The 19,704-nt window shown below is 33.1% G+C and overlaps 1 protein-coding gene across 1 annotated transcript; it reads left to right on the top strand.

The window, feature by feature from the left end:
* The first annotated feature begins 7,408 nt into the window (after nucleotides 1-7,408).
* LOC147398634 (zinc finger (C3HC4-type RING finger) family protein) lies at nucleotides 7,409-16,906 on the top strand. The gene is made up of 8 exons (XM_086446749.1): nucleotides 7,409-7,709; nucleotides 8,256-9,785; nucleotides 15,160-15,493; nucleotides 15,586-15,671; nucleotides 15,807-15,925; nucleotides 16,048-16,097; nucleotides 16,196-16,270; nucleotides 16,375-16,906. Exons 1-8 carry the CDS (start codon nucleotides 7,586-7,588, stop codon nucleotides 16,775-16,777), a joined length of 2,721 nt encoding a protein of 906 aa, XP_086302875.1. The 5' UTR covers nucleotides 7,409-7,585; the 3' UTR covers nucleotides 16,778-16,906.
* The last annotated feature ends 2,798 nt before the right edge of the window (nucleotides 16,907-19,704 follow it).

Below are 19,704 nucleotides of genomic sequence, written 5' to 3'. Positions count from 1 at the left end.
TTCGTAGATTCATCATGTTTAATTAGACTAGTAGGGGTTCAAAAGAAAGAAAAAGAAAAAGAAAAAGAGAAAGAGAAAGAGAAAGATGATTGATTCACAAGCTTCTGTGCATCATAGGTTGAATGTGAAATTTCAAATGCCAATATAATTTGAGAGATTTAAGAAAGCTGAGGTCTTTGTCTAATCTCCCAAGTCTCTCATAGAATAACCTTGCATTGAACCTAAATAAGAAAAAATATATGTAAGTCTGAGGGGGGTGGGTCCTATATGAATTTCACTGAACCAATGAAAATATAATTGAAGAGGCACTTGCATAGGTTAGGTACACTAAGTGAAATTTTGAAAATTTTACAGGAAAACTCGAAGGACCAAGGGCCATGAATTTTAGAAACCAAAATTCGATTGTCTGGGGCCATCGTAATTTGTGATGTTCCTTAGATTCGACGATCTAGAGTCGACGAATTTCTCTTATTTTCTATTAATTTGACAGTTTTAACCCCGTTGGAAGAAAAAATTCAATAATGAAAATTTTGACATCATGATTTGTCAAATTTTACGAAATTCGATGGCCTTGAGCTATCAAATATGAGTTTTTTTCATGTTGTGGTAGTTGTATTTCTCTTCCCCGCATATTTTTGGAAATATAAGTGTTAATAATCCTAAAAGATATAGCTGCAACATGCGGGTTGGAGGATAAACTAGGCTCAACCCAAGTGGTAGAACTCTTAACCCAAGCTCAACTCAACCTGACCATCGGCCTAGGCTCACTAACCCGAGCTCAACCCAAGCTTGATCTTTTAAAATCGGGTTGACCCGAGTTAGGTCGAGTTGAGTAATTTTGGACTGACTGACAAGTTGAACACCCCCTAATTTCATTTTAATTAATAAATAAATTTTATATCTTAGAAAAAAATACAACATAAAAAATAAAATCACATACAACCTCCAAATCCATCATTGAGAGAATATTTAGACAAGCCATACTTAATCAAAGTCCACATTAATAATATCTAATTTTCCACAAGTCATAATAATAAGATGAAATCAAAAAATTTATATAATTACTATAAAAATATTTGTACATTAATCACTCATTTTTAATTCATGATGATCTAGTCCAATCCTTTAGTAGCCTCTAACATGCAGTAAGATTTGAAAAAGAAATTGATCATCTCATGAGCCCTCTTAACTGAGTCAAATCAAATACCTGAAGTAGAAAGCAAATTGTTCCATTATAGTGGAATAATTGCCAACAACAACATAATGAAGGCATTTAATCGATATAAATCGATCAAAAAGCTGACTCAAATCCAATATAGCACCTATGGGTACATAAGAAATGTTTATGAAAAAAACTCATTGTGTCGGTATTTTATAAAATTTTGCTCCGTTGCATCATCACTAACTACCAAGTGAAGCTTTCCAAGCAAATGGGTGCAAAAATTAAATGTAAGGAGTAGAAATATAATTTTATACAAAATTTATTGAACAATTTACCGATATGGGAATTATTCAATCTATTGTGAACTATTTGGTAAAATTTCTTACAATTTTTTTTCTAAGATCCAACCTGACAAGATTATTTTAAATGCTAGTCCCAATCAATTGACACCAAATTAGTACATCCATCAATAGTTGGATTGGAGGTGAGAGGAAAAGAAACATGATTGTACATCGTTTGTTCAAGTTCAATATGAAATTTCAACTTTCAAGATGCCATTATAATTTTTAGAAATTTTAAAAAGGTGAAGTCTTATATCTATTCTCCTAGTCTCTCATTGAATAATCTTTCATTGAACCTGAATAAGGAAAATAAAATGTTATATACATTCTAGGGTTTGGGTCCTACTTACTATGTGATTTTCAATGAACTAATAAGACTGGTATTCTAATTTCTCTTTTTAATGAGGAATTAAGTTTCTCTTTTTTGAAAATAACAAAAACTAGAAAGGAAAAACCCACTTTCACTGATTATGTAACTGGTATTTCTCTTCCCACATATTTTTGGATATTAAAATGTTAATAACCCTAAAAGAGTTATTTTAGTTATTTTTGATATATATATATATAATATGTGGAAACGTTCAGAGGCCCTAAAGGGAGTCAAACATTGTGCCAAACATTTTTTCAAAATAGGGTTATTAGTTTTAGAATGGGTTGTTTTTATTTTTGTGAGGATGATCACTATGGTGAAGAGATCATCCTTACAAAAAATCAGCTCATTTTGAAACTTATAACCCTAGTTTACAAGTTGAAGAATCGTGGATCATCCGATTTTTATAAAATCACTTTTGACGAGATTAGAAGTTTCAGAATGGGTTGATTTTTGGTGAGGATAATCTTCTCATTATAGCGATCAGCCTCACAAAAAATCAGATCACTCTAAAATCTCTTACCCATACATTGAAAAAATGTTTGGCTCTCTTAGGACTTCCGAACGCCACCCATATATATATAATGAGATAAGGGAGTCTTTCAAAATGCCTCCACAATACATTTAGAGAGATTCTATAGTCTCACCAATTTTTGCTAACGCCACCCCAATTCATATGTATGAATCACCAAATAATTAGCACATATTTTGGGGTGATGTTTGAAAAAGTTGGTGTGGCAATAGAAGCTCATTATATTTAAACTTATTAATTAATAGGGTACTTATGGTCAAAATAATTTGTTGCACCCTATTGCAAATTAATTTGTTGAACTTTCAATTTGTTTTTTCCTATTATAATAATGAAAGAAAGTGAAGTTGAGGATTATTGAGATGGAAATTTTCTTTAGAAAGAGACTCCCAAATTATATCTAAACCTATTAATTAATGGGGTCATTTTTGGATAGAATTTTGGGTTTGATTTGATCCATTGATAGTCCTACAATGTAAGTCAAAATCAAGTTTGAGAGACTTCTCCTTCTATTGGTTTTTCGGCTTCCCACTTCTTCGAAACACTTCTCAAAGGTTTTATGAAACATTAATTCAAACTCCAAACTTACTTTTAAATGTAAGAAAAATTGTCTTTGATCCATCTGTGCTCTTCTATTTATTTATTGAGTCGTGCTACATTGCTTGCATTGGACACTAGGTTCAACACTAAGATGACTTAGTAGTGCACAAATGACCATAGATTTATTTTCTCGAGATACAAGTTAAAAATCAACGACTCTCTATGTACTGCCAGGTCAGCTCAGTGATCAAGCATTTTTCTTATTTATTTATTTATTTTTGGCTGTGGTTACTATTATGGAGGTTAAGTGACTAGTAACAATGGTGCACACCTTTAAATCACAACCATTCAATTTATAGACTTTGTCTTTGAAGACAAAATGTCCACTAGTTCAAGTCAAATTGAAAGATGGGTCCTGATGATTCTGAATAGACTCCACATGTAAACTTTACTCTCTTATCATAGTTTGCTATATATATATCGTCTGCAATACTCCAATCTTTGATGTAACCTTTGCTTTATCAAACTTTGCTTGTGCACTAAAAAGCTCTTTGGAAACATCAAGAGTTGAAAGATATAATAATAATTAAAAAAAAGGAATATAAATCTAAAAGGTTGTGTGAATGACAAAGAATATGAGTTGGCACTTCAAGGATAACAAAAGCTATATATATATATATATATATATAAAATAATAAATTGATTCAAACTCTTCTAAGAAGGTTGGAAATCTTGAAACAATAATTTCTATTTTATTAATGGTATTTAATAAATTATTATTTATTTGATTTATTTTATAAAACATTATCTAGTTGTTTGCAATTTAAAAGATTTTATAAAATAAATCCAACTAAAATTTTGGAGGGAAGTGGAATCCTTCTTAAATTTTTTAAAATAATTTGTGGAGACTCAACTTTTAGGCATGAGTTCAGAGTTCCACATTCACTAAAAAGAAGTCTCCAATTATTTTGCAACCTTGATTCTTGTAAGGGGAAAGGAAGACATGGATGTGTCTTGAGGATTGAAGTCATGTATCTAATGCTTTTAATTAGCTTTTATCAAAGAGTTGTGATAATCTGACTCTTTGTTCTATGCGCTCTGTGTACATTCCCTTCATAGAATCGAAGATCCTTTGTTTTGGGATACATAGGACAGATTTTTATAATTTTGTTTGGTTCTGTGAAGAGAGCAACGTATAGAAAAAAAGAGTTAGATTATTACGACTCTTTTTTTAATTGATAAATGTATTATTGATCCTTGAACTTGTTATTGAATGATCGATGGGATTGATTTATGAATTGCTATACTTAACTGTATCACTTTGGGGTCAAGGTATTTGCTCCCCTTATGATCTCGAGTTCGATTCCCACTGATTAGTAATATTTGGTGGTCATGGACTACAAGATTAAAAACCCTATTTCAAAATTCTTGTTCGGGGAGGAGGGACTAGTTGGTGCGCGCAAACTGGCCCAAATACCCTTCTTTACAACAAAAAAAAAAAAAAAAAAATACTTGACTATAGTGAATAATATTTACTTGAATTGGTTGTTGAGTTCTTGATGACCATCAAATGGTCACTAGTTTTGATCTTTCCTTATTTTACCACCAATTGAAGGTATTCCTACCATGGTTTTTAAATTCATCCGAAACCAAGATGTATTGTCCAAGTTAACTCGGTATCAAAACTGAACGAGACCAACTCACAAAATCACTTTTTAACCGAATTTTACATCTCACGTTCAATTTTTTGAATTATCTCACGAGAGGTCTCAAACGTATCGACAAGCTCGTTCGAGACGACTCGATATCAGAGCTGAACGAGACAAGACGCGATATCGAGTTTAAAAATCATGATTCCTACACTTTTTCGAATGTTTTTAATTTCACTTAATTTTATTTCTATTAGTACTCCATATGTGTATTAGCGAGCCTGCACATCTTTGAAATAACTTAATTTATTACCATATAATTATTTAGTAGTTCTTTAACATTAATCTCCATATATAAATCATGTATAATTGACCTTATTAATGATTGTTTTCATATAAAATTTTTGATTGAGACACATTGTCACATAATTATCAATCTCTTAATGTGTAAATTATTATTTCTCATATCTGTATTCTTTTAAATTATTAACAATGGTCACATCAATGTACTTCATAGTCATTAATCTTTACTAGATTATCTCTTGTATGTCATATTAGTCAAGTTGCATCCCAGATACTATTTCTCGGTTCTAATTATTATTAAAAGAAAAATTAGACTTGACAACCTCTTTCTAAATATCTCCTTTTGTGTGGGTCACGTTATTCATCATTTCTATGCTTTTAATATACAAGACATCCACCTAATGTATTTATTTAGAACCGTAATCGAAAATAAGGGGATGAGGTAATTGTATATGATAAATATCAAACATTATGCCAAAGATTAAAGATACATGGTCTTCATCTCATTCTTATTATTGTCTTATAAAAATTTTCTTTTAATTTGATCCAAATCATTGATGATGTAATACTCAACAAATATCCTCTATAATATAATCATCCAAATATACAACAATTTAAGGGAAGTAAGATCTTAATTGGGTTGGAAATTTATGTTAGAGTCGTGATAATTTGACGCCCCCATCTGACATAGGCCTCTATCACTATGTGAAAATTGAAAATTTCAACAAAAAAAATTGACTAGCCAAAGTTCACAAATTTTAGATACTGAATTTTGACGGTCTAGGATTATTGAAATTCTAGATAGTCCTAGATTTGACGGTTTAGAGTTGTCAAATTTCTCCTATCCTTCATTAATTTAATAATTTTGACTCGTTGAAAAAAAATTTTGATAATGAAAAATTCGATGTTAATTCGACCCCTTTGTCCATTGAATTTTATGACATTTGACAGTTCAGGAATGTCAAATTTAGACTTTTTTCGCATTGTGTATCACAAAATCGTAGATCATTTGTCTTGAGATACATAAGAAAAAGATTTGTGATTCTATGTATCCCAATACAAATGATTTACGATTCTGTGATGGGAGCATAAGTCAAAAGGAGGGGGTGTCAGAAAATCACTACTCTTTATTTTAAGTCCTATAAATGCCCATTTGGATCAATTAATCGATCGGGTCAATCCTAATCCATTATGGTAAGGAATCCAACTAAAACTTGATCTGAAGTCAATGGAGGGAATTTCACATTAAGACTATCTACATGAAACTAAAAAAAAAAGCGCCAAATCACATGGGAAGACTAGACATATGAAGCAAGGTTGGGTTCTTAAAAAAAAAAAAAAAAAAAAGTAAAGAAGAAAAAGAAGAGAGAGAGAGAGAGAGAGAGAGGAATAATCCCTTTGAAGAAAGCTACCATCTTTATCCCTTTTGTAAGTGACTTAAGTAGATAACTATTAGTATAGCCAGTTTTTCTAATAACCTTTAAATGGAGAAATATTTGATTGGCTTAGTATCAAGCTAAGTATACGATCTCAAAGGTGACGATGATCCTGTATGGCAACCAAACACCATATTATATGCTTTCTCTTCATCAACCAAATACTGAAATACACATAATTAAAACTACTTCATCAAATTTTTTTTTTTTTTCTTAAAATAGGTCTACAAATCTAGTGGTTCTGATCATTCCATCATCATGATCTGATTATAGATGATGTTGATAGTTAACCCAATGATCGTACACATAACAAATGGGTCTGGATTGGGTCCACAATTAACACCACTCCATTTTATAGTAGGAGTTGCTATTGACACATCAACTTTTACTTATTACATTCCGATTTGTTAAATTATATCTCGCCCTAGTTAAAGATTAGAACATACCTTAGGAACACTACAAAAGTTTGATTCAAGTTATTATCTCGACATTATAAAGCATTATAATACATTCAAACAACTTCAATAATTTTTTACAATTAAGGTCATATTCATATAAAATCCCAAATCTTACTTATGGATATCTACCAATAATGAGAGAGAGAGAGAACTTCTATTGGCACTCCAACCTTTACTTATTCATAATTATTGACTTTTTTTGTGTGTAGGTAAATTATCATTTCATATGTTGAATATGACAAAATTCCAAGTGGGTTATAATGTTTATTTTAATTTTCAAAATTTGTTTTTTCAGTGAATTATTTACTTTTATAATCAATAAATTTATTGATAAAATATCAATGATCTTATTGTATCAGTGATCTCACTTCTAATTTATCGATTAATTCACTGATTATAAAAGTGACAAAATCATTGGAAAAATATATTTTGAGAATAAAAAGGTAGAGCATACAAAAACTGCAATTTTTTTCATAAGTAGTGCATGTTTCGGGAAATATCTTTTTTTTTTTTTTATTAGTGTGAGATAAGTAAAAGGTGGGTGCCAATAACAGCTCTCTAATTGGTGAAGCACAAGTTACCATGAACGGACCACAATATAAATGAGAGATCTTTGGTCCTTTAAGTGAGATCTAATACATTATCAACCGCATATAAACCGACATGACCGGTCTTAAGACCTTGTAGCCCTCTTCATCTCTCTTGCATCTCTCCTTCTTTGTCTGGAAGACGAAGAAAATAGAGAAAACAGACAGGCCCAGAAGAAGAAAACTCATGAATTTGCAGAGAATTAATCAATGAAGGATCGTAGGAAACGCGAGGTGGTGTCATGGAGCAGATTCTTCTGTTTCACAGTCTTTGTGGTCTTATCTTGCGTCCTCTTCACTGGCTTCACCTTCTCCACTTTTCATCTCTTTGGAGGTAACTTTAATTTTCTTTCTTGTTTTAATCTTTATATATATATATAAAATTGCTCTGTTTTTCACCTCCTTGTGAATTATTTTCTATTTGGTGTTTTTTATTTTATTTTTTTGTTTAAAAACACAATCTTTTTTCTATTTCTGGGTTCCTCTGAGAATCAATAATCTCATAGTCTCAGTTTTATTATCGTTTTATTGTGTGTGTTGGGTTGTTGGGGGGGGGGGGGGGGCGGCGTCGGTTTTGAACCATTTTTATATACTTCGGTTTCTTCTCGAAATTCTTACTCTATAAAGGATTCAACCAAATTTGTTTTCTGGGTTTTCAATTTTGTTTAATGGGTTCTTTCTCTATTTTTAATGTTCTCGATTAAAACCCAGTTTTAAATTCACTTATTCTCTTACTTTTTCGACTTTTCACTAAAAAAAATTATTATTTAATAATTCCAATCGTTCTTCATGTCTCTTTTTGTTTAATTTTTGTCTTAAAAATTCATTTTTTTTATTTGAATAATTTCATGATTTTTTTTTTTTTTAATAATTCCAACAGAGAATTTTCACCCAGTTTTGATCTCCTCATGGAGAAATTCAGCCATGGAAGCAATCTCAGACGACTCTCTCTTCTCTCCAGAGATACAAATTAGAGAAACTGTAATCTTTCCAGATCAAATCCTAATTTTCCTAAACTACCCTTCAACATCCTCCTTATTTACAAAAGAAGACCTTTCCTGCATTTATTTCCCGCGAAATTCAACAAAATCTCTGTTAAAAGTCCCCCCATCGAGGATCGACGTACAGAATCCCAATCACCAGATCGTACGGTGTCCAATCCATCCACGTGGATTCACAACCTCACTTTCCTTGAAATCCAACGGTCACCTCCCAGTAGGGCCCACTTATCGATGGGATTCTCTGGTGTACGAAGGACTAATCGACCGAGACAACACCACCATCGTCTTCGTCAAGGGCCTTAATCTACGGCCAGAGAGACTATCTGTTGCCTCGAGATTCGAATGCGTGTACGGTTGGGATTTCAAGAAGCCCAAGTTTCATTTGACTTCGGAAGTTATAACGGTTGCTCAGGAAATTATACGTTGTAAGACCCCTTTGAGTGTTTTAATTAACCCTCAAAAGTCAATTAAGGTCTCCATTAGGGTTAAAGGTAAGGGCATCTTACACTCGGTTGCCCGGCCGGAATCTAGGCTGGAATCTGACCCACATGCCCGGAAAACCCATGAGATGTGTGTGTGCACAATGGTGAGGAACCAAGCTAGGTTCTTACGAGAGTGGGTCATGTACCATGGACGAATTGGTGTCCAACGTTGGTTCGTCTACGACAACAACAGCGACGACGAAATTGATAAAGTCATCAACTCGTTAGATGGCTCGGGTTACAATATAACCCAACACATTTGGCCTTGGATCAAGACCCAGGAAGCGGGTTTCTCGCATTGTGCGTTACAAGCCCGTGGGTCATGTGAATGGGTTGGGTTCATTGATGTGGATGAGTACCTACATTTATCATCCAATCTGTCGTTGCACGATGTGCTCCGAAACCAATCAGTTGGGTTTGATCGGGTTGGTGAGTTACGGACATTGTGTTATAGTTTTGGCCCATCGGGTCTCAAGCGGGTACCCACACAAGGGGTGACGGTCGGGTACACTTGTCGAATGAGTAGCCCTGAGAGGCACAAGAGTATAGTGAGGCCTGAAGTATTGAATTCTACATTGATAAATGTGGTGCACCATTTTCATGTAAGTGATGGATTTGGGCATTTAAATGTAGATAGAGGGGTGATGGTGATTAATCACTATAAGTATCAAGTATGGGATGTTTTTAAAGAGAAATTCTATAGGAGAGTAGCGACTTACGTAGCGGATTGGCAGAATGAGGAGAATGTGGGGTCCAAAGATCGGGCCCCAGGATTGGGGACGAGGGCAGTAGAGCCATCGGATTGGTCGAGCAGATTTTGCGAGGTAACTGACACAGGTCTCAGGGATTGGGTGTTGGAGTTTCTTGCAGACCCTCGCAGTAAGCGTCTCCCATGGCAGAAGGATGGTGAAAAGAAGTCAGGGAGATAATGGATTAATGGGTTGAAGATAATAAGATTTAGAAGAAGAGGAAATATAGAGAAAAGTTTGTTGTAAGAGATGTGCATTAGTTTTTTTTTTTCTTTTTCTAATTAATGTAATTAAGATAGATGAATTAAATATTTTGATATATTCTTTTGTAGATAGACATGATTATAATCATAAAAGGATGAAATTTCAGTTTTAACTTCTATGTATGTTCTTATTATATTATCTCAAACGTATTGGGCCATGTGAAGACACAAGAGTCTGTTTGGTTCGAGGAGTTGTACTCTTGCAGAGTTGGGACTTCTAGGCTCAAATCTCTGAAGTTCAATTTTTGGCTCAAATCTCTGAAGTTCAATTTTTGAAAGTTGTTGGTGAGAATTCATAATAACTCTAGAGTTTGGGTTGACTCTAAGAATTCACCTTAATTGGAGTTGTAGAGAGCTCTAAGTGGAAGCGGTTCCTCTTTAGCACACGGTTCATGTAGCAATCCTGTGACACACTTTCAATAGTTGAAAGACTGCCACATCAATGATAAAATTAGATCTCACAGCTTAAAATATGTGGAGTTCAGTAACTGTTCATTTTTAAAGAGATGGATTTCCATATAAAAAAAATTTGTTTGTTTTTTTTTTTTACTTGTAAACGGATCTAAGTCATGACAACAAGAGGCTGAAATGATATTTTTTTATTTTTATTTTTTTAATACCTCTCTCTCTCTCTCTCTCTCTCTCTCTCTCTCTCACTCTTGTCCTTTGAAAGTATGTTACAAGATTGCTACAGGAACTGTGTGCTACAGAGGATCCACTTTCACTCCAAGTCTCCAACTCTAATACTTTCCTAATTTAGATTATGTTTGTATTGGAATTGTGTAGATCCTTCACAGTGCATTCGCAACGTTCCAAACCAATGCCTTTCCTTTCAATTTTACATGAAATTTGCTCATTTAAATGTGTTTAAATATGATTTCTTTATTTTAATTTTTTGCTTCAATTAATCTTCAATTAATCAATTTTTGTAATATTTTCTTCAAGGTGTTACGTTTTGTTCTTGGAAAACATTTGTTCAAAATTAATTGCTTAAATTGTAGTCATCAACCCATTGTTTTGAACTATTGAACTTAAATTTAATCTATAAGTCATTTCTTACTCTATAACCAAGCTTTTGGGCCAATATTGATATTGCTTATGTGGACCCCTAGATCTAATAATGTAATATCACACAAAAAATAACAAAGCAATCAAGAAGGACAAGATTTTACTTAGATTAGTTATCCTGAAAGATGAGAATTTCACTATATATGATAGTAATAAAAAACCCTTTTAAAAATTGTAAATTTTTCAATAATGATATTATCAAAAATGAATTGAGTCGCTGGATAATCCAACATTTTAGTAGCTCGTTAAACTATCCAATAGTTTAAATAAAGACTAACTTGTTGGGATGTTAAAGCAAGCTATTAAAATGCTAGACAGTTCAACGTTTTTATCATTTAAAAGGCATTTTTGATCAAAACAATGTATTTTAAGCACATTAAAATGTTGGACTGTCCAGTAACTTAATTCATTTTTTATTATTATAAAAAAAATTATTTTTTATAAATATAAAAATATTTAACCCCCTTTTAATAATTTTCTCAAAATTTATTAATTCCACTATTGTTATTCAAGTAAAATAGATTTTTATTAACAACCAACATTTCAAGAATTTTGTAATATTAAAACATAATATATTTTTTTCCAATATGATATAGCCATCTTTGTCGTTTATTTATTTGTTTGTATCATGGGTGATGGGGCCCATGCTGCGTGTATGAGCTCTCAAAATAAGCCAGCTTGTTACAAATTTTGTCTTTTAAACACATGTGCATCTAGATAATCATATCAGGACAACAAACTAAACTTCAAAACCTACAAATTTTAAGGATCATCAATTGGATCGGATCAGACCCGAAATATAATCCTTTCCGATCCAATAACTACAGGTTTGGAACAAGGATTTGGCTGCAATTATGTGCTTGAAATATATAAATAAACATTATTTATTTTTATTTTATATATATATATATATATAATCAAATTGGATTAGATGAGGTTTCATTGGAAAATATCACTTTTGGGATTAGATTTAGACTTGAAAATGACGGATCCAATTGGGTCTTATAAATTTCTTATCGGATCTGTACTGATTTGATCCCAAACCAATCCAAGCTGGTCCGATCCATTGATAGTCCTACATACAAATTATATATGAATAATGCTGAAGTGATCTTAAGATTGGACCTCACATCGCACAACCTGATGTGAAAGTGTGTGGGAATCATAGGTGTTTTATCTCGAGATACGAGTGAAAAAACATCTATGATTCCTATTTGTAACTTGAGAGAATTGGTAGCAATGAGAGAGATGAGAGTTGAGAAATAATTTGATGGGAAAAAGATCAATTTTATTCAAAAACACCACTTGAAGTGGCATTTTTTTTAGGGATAATTTGATAACTCGAGCAAAACATCACTTCAAGTGGCATTTTGGATTCTTAATGGTAAATAAGAAGAAGGGTCATTTTTTTTAGTATTTATTTACGTGGATTTTTTTAAGGCAGATTTACCAAAACATGCACAACATTTAGGGAAAACAACTTGAGCCTACATTTTAGTCAAGTCAAACTAAAGCAAATCAGGCTTATTCTTCAAGACCAAGTCTAGCCCTTTGGCACATTTGAAGGTGAGCTGGATTTTAGTCAACAAGAATCAAACCATTTCAAGGTCACGTAAAATTGAGTTCAAAGCGATTCAACTTCGGATGGGTTAGCAAGCGTAGTAATAAAATTTAGGTTTTATAATTATGCAGAAGTGATTCTATTCGATTAATTCGGATAGAATTTAGAAAGTTTCGTAAAAAAAGTCAAGAAAATTTAGGAAAACATACAAATGTTGTGTTTGGGTTTCTTCAAAAAATTCCTCATCTTTAATCCCCATAAAAATGGTATCAGTGAGATTTAAATGTTTCAAAAAAATGAACAATTATACAAAAAAAAATTCGAAAAAAAACCGAGAATTTTGTGATTAAGTTAGCTAGTGACAACTAGGATAGATTGTCCAATCCGACTTTGAATCGATTGGGTTTCTAGATGGTGACAAAATGGGTTTTAGAAATATTTGAAAACAGAAAGTCACAATTTTTATGGTAATTTATAATTAATATAACAACTCATGTGATTTTGATGGATTTATGTTTTATTTGTGAGCATTTAATATTTGTTAATATGTGCCCAAACAATGCATGTTCAGGTGCATTAAATACATTTTGGGAATTGATTTCCATATCAAAACTATCTTTAAAAACTAATTCTCATCGAGATGGGTTAAATACTTATTCATATTTTCTTTTTTTTCAAAGGTAACAAAACTCATATTTTAATATATTAGAATTCGTTGGTGCTTACAACATGGGCATCCCCTTTGAGGTAAAGGGGTTAAAAGCGAAAAAGAAAAAAAAAATTAGAAAGATAGTATTAAAAAAATTGAGATTAAGGGGACTAAAAATGAAAAATAATAAAATGAGTTAAAGAGGAAATGTAATGAAATTAGAAGGATGAAGAGGAAAAACAATAAAGTGGATCCTAGAAAAATTATTACTCTATGGGATATTTATCTACTCGCAAAACTGTAGTTTATGGGACGTGTAGGCCCCCCATTACACAAAACTATAGTAACTTCGTTATGTTTTACTATATAGATATGCCAAGGGCCCATGTAAAAATGTATTAAATATACTTTCAAAGAATACCTAAGATGCTCTCAAAAAAAAAAAAAAAAAACACTACCAAATATTTATTTGCAATGTGTATTTAATGCATCTTAACGTGTACTCTTAGGGCCCATGTTAATAAGATCCTTTATATTGATGTTGATATTTTTATAAATATCAACAATTCTAATGATATTTTTGAAAATTTCTAGCCTCCGTCCAAGGGTTGAGGCACTCCATCAACATAACTATTGGGATATTGGATCTCTAGGAAATCTGTTTTTTTCATCAAATCCCAATGGTCATGTTGATAGAGAGTCTCAATAGTGGGTTGAGAGGTAAAACATAAATTGGGTGGGGTTTTATCTGAAATCCAAGTGATCCAAATTTAGCGGGTTTAAACCCTTGGAGTAAATCCGAATAAAAAAATGGGTCATATATGGATTGATCATCGATGTCGCTTGATCCGAGTCAGATTTGGGTCGGATTTGGATCCAATCTTATATCTAAATGATATACCAGTTTGAAAATTATATTTTTATATTTTTCAAATATCTTTTTTCTACTATTTTAATATAACATAAATTATTATACAATAAAAGAATTATAATAGAAAAATAAAATAATATAGTAATTAAAAAAGAAATATAGCCAAAAAAAATGTTGAACGGTCAGGTCTGATCTTGATTTAGTGAAAGCAAAATGGTGGGATATGGTTTTAGCTAATAGAATTTGAGTCTGACTCGAATCCAAACATGAATCTACCCGGATCCAACCCCTTTTAAACCCTAGTGAGAGGCTAAAAAAAAACCCTTAAGTCACCTATTGCATTTATTACACATAAATTTAGGGCAAAGATTTTGTTTATCTTTTGTAAAAAAAGATTCCTACAAGAATTATGGTCAAAAATAAGATTTTGAGCATGCAGCATCCCAATGGATATAATCACTCAAAAAAAAAAAAAAAAAAAAAAAAAATTCCGACATTATTCTACCTCGTGAACACATGCTCGAGTGTTCTTCTTCCCCATTTAGATTTAGATGTGAATATTTTGAGGCTAAAAAAACTTGCTCGATAGATTTCTCTACACTAAATGACGTACAATGAAAGATATTATTGGTAACTCAAGCTTTTTCCATCGGAGAACCAACTCCATGGGTATGTCATATATGCATTTTCATTTTATTTCATAATTGTTGACATGGTAGAGACATAAGTAAATGAGAGTTGGGCTGAAACTTCTCTTCACAACAGGGGAGTCGATTGAATATGCCATGTGAGGTAGTCAGATTATCACGACTCTAAAAAAAAAATCAATATTTTTAAATTGATCTAAAGTGTTGAAAATAGATAGCTACTTACCGAACTCTCAAAACTTAAAAATTAAAATTCAATAGTGAAAAATAATGTTTTATCAAAAATAAATAAAAAAAATCGAAGTTCTTAGAATTTTGTCCTCCTGTGGCATCTGAGCAATTTTTAATGACAAGATGTGAGCTCACAATCCTTAGTAAGATTTGAAATCTTACAAATTTGTCAGGCTAGACTGACTCGTTTAAAATTGAAACCTAGGTCTCCTCAGTACGCACCAATGTCCGAGATTATAGCCGTTACACTAACTCGAAAAAGTCGACCGTTGCTACTCTGTCAAACACAAGCGTCTTTCTACTGAAAAAATTCTTCATTCCACCAAACTCTACAAGAAAGAAAAAATGGCGACAAAAGAAATCCAGAGCCGTCAAAATCCAAAACACCCACCGAAAGAGTCGGACTCAATCCAAAATGGCGGAAACCCGGACACAATTCTCAGCCCTAGATTCCGATCGGTTGCTGCCATGGCTGGTTGGGATGAAGAAGCACTTTTGCTTGCAAGCCTCGTCGTCGAAGACACTCCAGAAAGAGAATCAAAGAACAAGAAACGCCTCAATTTGCAGTTCAAGTCCCCGCCAATAAGTTCAAGAAGGTAAAATCTAAAATCCACCATTATTTTCTTTTATTTTTACACTTTTGGGTTTCTACATTTTGGAAGCTTAGTTGATAGTTTTGATTTCTCAGAAAACGCAGAGTTCAGAGACAGAGTCCTACTTCCATCCCCATTGTTGTTCTTAAACTTGATGATGATGATGAGACCATTGGAGAAGGTAAGATTCTTGTCAGTTTTTTTTTTTTTACATCTTTTTTATTTTCTTTCAAATTGAGATTCTATATTTAGAATGGTTTCCAAAAAATGGGTTGTTGTAAAAATCGGATTTTAAGGTATAATAATAAATCTGCAGAGAAAGATACAAAGAAGATGGAATCGAAAACCGAAACGAACAAAGAAAAGAAGACAGAAAAAGAAGGTGGAGATGCTCTTCCATGTATGGATCGACTTAGAGAAGAGCTTTCGTGTGCGGTAAGGCCTAGACTTAGGTTATCCAAGTTCTTGGTTTTGAATTCGGATTCAACTAAAAATCGATTTTTTGATCTCTTCTTTGATTGGGTACTAACCATTTATTATTTTTTTTTTTTTTGCAGATTTGTTTGGAGATTTGCTTTGAACCGAGTACCACTCCTTGTGGACACAGGTAGAAATCAAACAAACCCAATTGTTAAATTGATCAATAAACCTCTATTTTTCCCCCAATATTTGAGTTTATGTGTCTGAGAGAGTTTTAAATTTCAGCTTTTGTAAAAAATGCTTAAAATCTGCTGCCGATAAATGCGGAAAGAAATGCCCAAAGTGCAGGCAACTAATTAGGTATGAAAATTCATTAAAATCTGAGAAATTAATCTTCTGGGATTTTTTTTTTCTTATTTAACACATAATTTGATTTTAACAAATTTGCTTATTTGAATTTACAGCAATGGGAGATCTTGCACCGTGAACACAGTTCTTTGGAACACAATACAACTTCTGTTTCCGAAAGAGGTTGAGTTAAGGAAGGCGGCAGGAGCCATAAACAGTCGTGAATTTGTGCGTCGAAGTCCTGAAAAGGAAAATTATAATATAAGACATCATCGAAGCACCCGGTCTTCTACAGTAATGAGCAGAGATGATAGGGAAAGAAGAAGAAGACAGGTGCCAAGTCAAGCTGAGGATGCTGCATTGGCTCTAAGATTGCAGAGGGAAGAGTTTATGGTGGAGACTTTTGGGCGAACTAATGAGCAATCAAGAGCCACCTCTGTTTCATCTGCTAGAGCAAATCTGAGAGCAATGGCATCAAGAGCCATTAACCTTCGTATTAGAAGCAACCGACAAACGTAGCTTAACATTTTGTTTTCTAACTTTGGTTAATTGATGAAATTTGTTGTTTTTTTGCATGTGTTGTTTGGGAAGCAAACATGTGATTGTTAATGTAAGTGAGAAATCTCATTGTTATTTCTTTGTAATCTATCATGGAAAATACTCTTCAAAGACTCTCCTGTTGGAAAATTATCAAGGAATTCATAATAATTGGCCAAGAACAAGACTTTGATGGAATTTTGATTGCGAGTGACTGCAACTTCAAGAAGACAATCAATCATGACCAATAATGTTGTAGAAGCCATCTGAAGGTTGATATCTAGAGCAGCCTTGAAAGATTTTGGGGTCAATGAGAATAATCATAGCATCTCCAATTTGTTGATGACACCATAGTTTTTATGGATGGTGGTGTCTGATAAAGTTGTTTAATTTTTTGGTGGTCTTTGTGTACGTTTGAAGTGGTCTTTGGGTTGTTCATGAACTTGAGTAAGAGTATGATTTTTGGAGTAAACTCTATACTAAATATTTTTTTACTTTTGTCGAATATCTAGGTTGCCAAATGAAATCTTTCCACATTTCTTATTTTGGTATTTTTCCCTGCATATTAACATTTGGGATCATATCCTTGAGTGCATATAAGAGGTTGGGATTGTGGAAAGCTAGATATCATTTTAAAGGCAGTGTGAAAGTATACTTGAAAAAGCTCGTGATAGTTGTACTATGTTAGAAAAATTCAACCATTTGTTAGTTCATTGTGAAGTGGGGTTAAGTAGGTGTGGGCTATTTTGGTGTGGATACAGCCTCTAAGGTTCAAGGCATGTTTGTTGAATTGGGAGCTAGCTTTTGTTTTTCGAAGATCTCTTGTGGTAACTTGGAAGGAAAGAAACACAAGGAATTTTGAAGGAAAGTCAATTTCTATTCAAGAGGTGTTTTTTTTACGATTATCGGTTTTTTGTTCTTTTGGTGTAAGATCTTCAAGGAGTTCAAAGAGATCTTTTTTTAAGATTTCCTAGTTCGTTGGAAAAATCTCTGACATTTAGGTTCCCTTTTCCTGCTTTCTGTTTTTCTCTGTCTTGGTGGGTCATGGACATTTGGGATCGAACAAGATAGTTTATGTAGAAGGGTCGATAATGATAATGCCAAGTACAGAGAAACTGCTCATGGGTGACAGATGAGGAAACGAGAATATGAGATCGTCCTTTCCATGTAACCTATGGAATGGCATCTACAAAGTGATTATAGAATTTCATAAGTGCGTATTCAAGATTGGAAAAAGGAAATCAAGTGTGTTTTAGGGAGGATCTATATTGCAATGATATTCTACTGCAAGTGAAATCAATAGGACTGCTCTCAATGTCTTTGAGTAAGGGATGCTGGTAATTAGCTTTATGGACCATGCAACAGTTACAAATATTCTCTAGAAAACTCTACAATTATTTACAATTCTGGAACTCTCCTAAGAAATATGTAGGACTTATTAGTATGCTTTTTATTTATATCGTGCGTATCCCCACCCTTTGGGTGAAACTAATCTCACGGTCACACACACCGCCCCTCGCAAAGTACTGCGTGCAACAGATTGAGTCAAGGGTCAATTGGACCCTGGAGGGTGGCCCCAGGAAATTCATTGCTTCGTGGGGTTTCAAACACTTGACCTACTCTTCCTGAGGAGCTTGTCAAGGCTGGGCTTGCCGCTAGGCCAACCCCTTGGTGTTAACTTATTAGTATCATATACTAGGTTCAATGGGCAACACCACTAAAGTCTTCTAGACTTCCAAATGTAGTCTGCAACGCTCCAATACTTTCCCTACAAGTCTAGCTTCTCCAAAACTTGTAGTAGTGAAGTCGTTTGTTGCACTATGAGTCCATTACAAATGCCTCAAAAACATAAGTGGATCAGACCTCATTTTGGCATACTAGATTTGCAAGAAGAGGGACGACCTATTGAATGAATGAGATTTTTACAAAGAGTCGTGATAATCTGACTGAGGCACGTGGCATACTCGATTGACATCCCTGACATGACAAGCTCAGAAGCCATAGATCTGCTTTCCTTGAGATACAGAACTACATTTTTTTTTTTTATGGGGAACCATAGTTTTGTATCCTGGGGAGAGCAGATCTACGATTTCCGAGCCTATCACATGAGGGGTGTTGATTGTGTATGCCTCGTGGGTAAGTCAAATTATCACGATTCTTTCACGAATGATGTTTTGCTCACAATTGACTCAGTGTGTGCCACGTCAAGCATGCAAGGGTAGTTTTGTAACTAACAATGGTACTTTTGTAAATTAGGGATGCCATTCAATACATGCGGGTTCATGTATCCCTGAATTCTGAGAGCTCCGCGAGTAATTTTTTTAGTGTGCAGATTTTCACTACTTCTACTCACATTTTTTTCAATAATTTTCTAAATTACCCCCACTTCTACTCTCTCTCTCTCTCTAGTGTAATAGTATCATCTCTTTCTTGTGACAACTTACAACCACATCATATTTGCAAGTAGGGCTGGCAATGATTCGAAATATACTCGACATCTGAACCAGTCCAATCCAAAAACACAAAAAAATTGGATTTTCATATCAGATTCAGATTAAAATCTTAGATCCAAAACAATTTTGAATTTGGATGTACCTCAATCCGATCTGAACAAATTTTAATAAATTTTTTATTATTCTTAATTTCATATAAATACATAGATAAAACGTTTTAGTCTTTTTTGGTTTCCCTCAATATTTGTAGGAAAGTAGATATTTTTAAATTTTTTTGAACATCGATATTTGAAAATAAGGCATGTGTTTGGATAGAATCAGTTTTGGATTAAGGAAGAAATGAAATAGATTGGATTTGATAATTTTATAGGAGCAGGAATATTTAAATAAATAAAAAATAAAAAAAAAGATTAGTAAAAGAGTGGTACTGATCAGATACTGAACAAATCCATTGCC

Source organism: Akebia trifoliata, chromosome 7 (genome assembly GCF_017979445.1).
Source record: "Akebia trifoliata isolate Shusen 1 chromosome 7, ASM1797944v1, whole genome shotgun sequence".
NCBI lineage: Eukaryota > Viridiplantae > Streptophyta > Magnoliopsida > Ranunculales > Lardizabalaceae > Akebia > Akebia trifoliata.
The sequence above is the reverse complement of the archived record's forward strand: the minus strand, read 5'-3'. Positions and strand labels throughout refer to the sequence as shown.

Coding starts and splice junctions, on each gene's coding strand:
- LOC147398634 (XM_086446749.1), top strand. CDS start 7,586: ATGAAGGATCGTAGGAAACGCGAGGTGGTGTCATGGAGCAGATTCTTC. Junction 7,710..8,255: donor CACTTTTCATCTCTTTGGAG/GTAACTTTAATT, acceptor TAATTCCAACAG/AGAATTTTCACCCAGTTTTG. Junction 15,926..16,047: donor GAGAAGAGCTTTCGTGTGCG/GTAAGGCCTAGA, acceptor TTTTTTTTGCAG/ATTTGTTTGGAGATTTGCTT.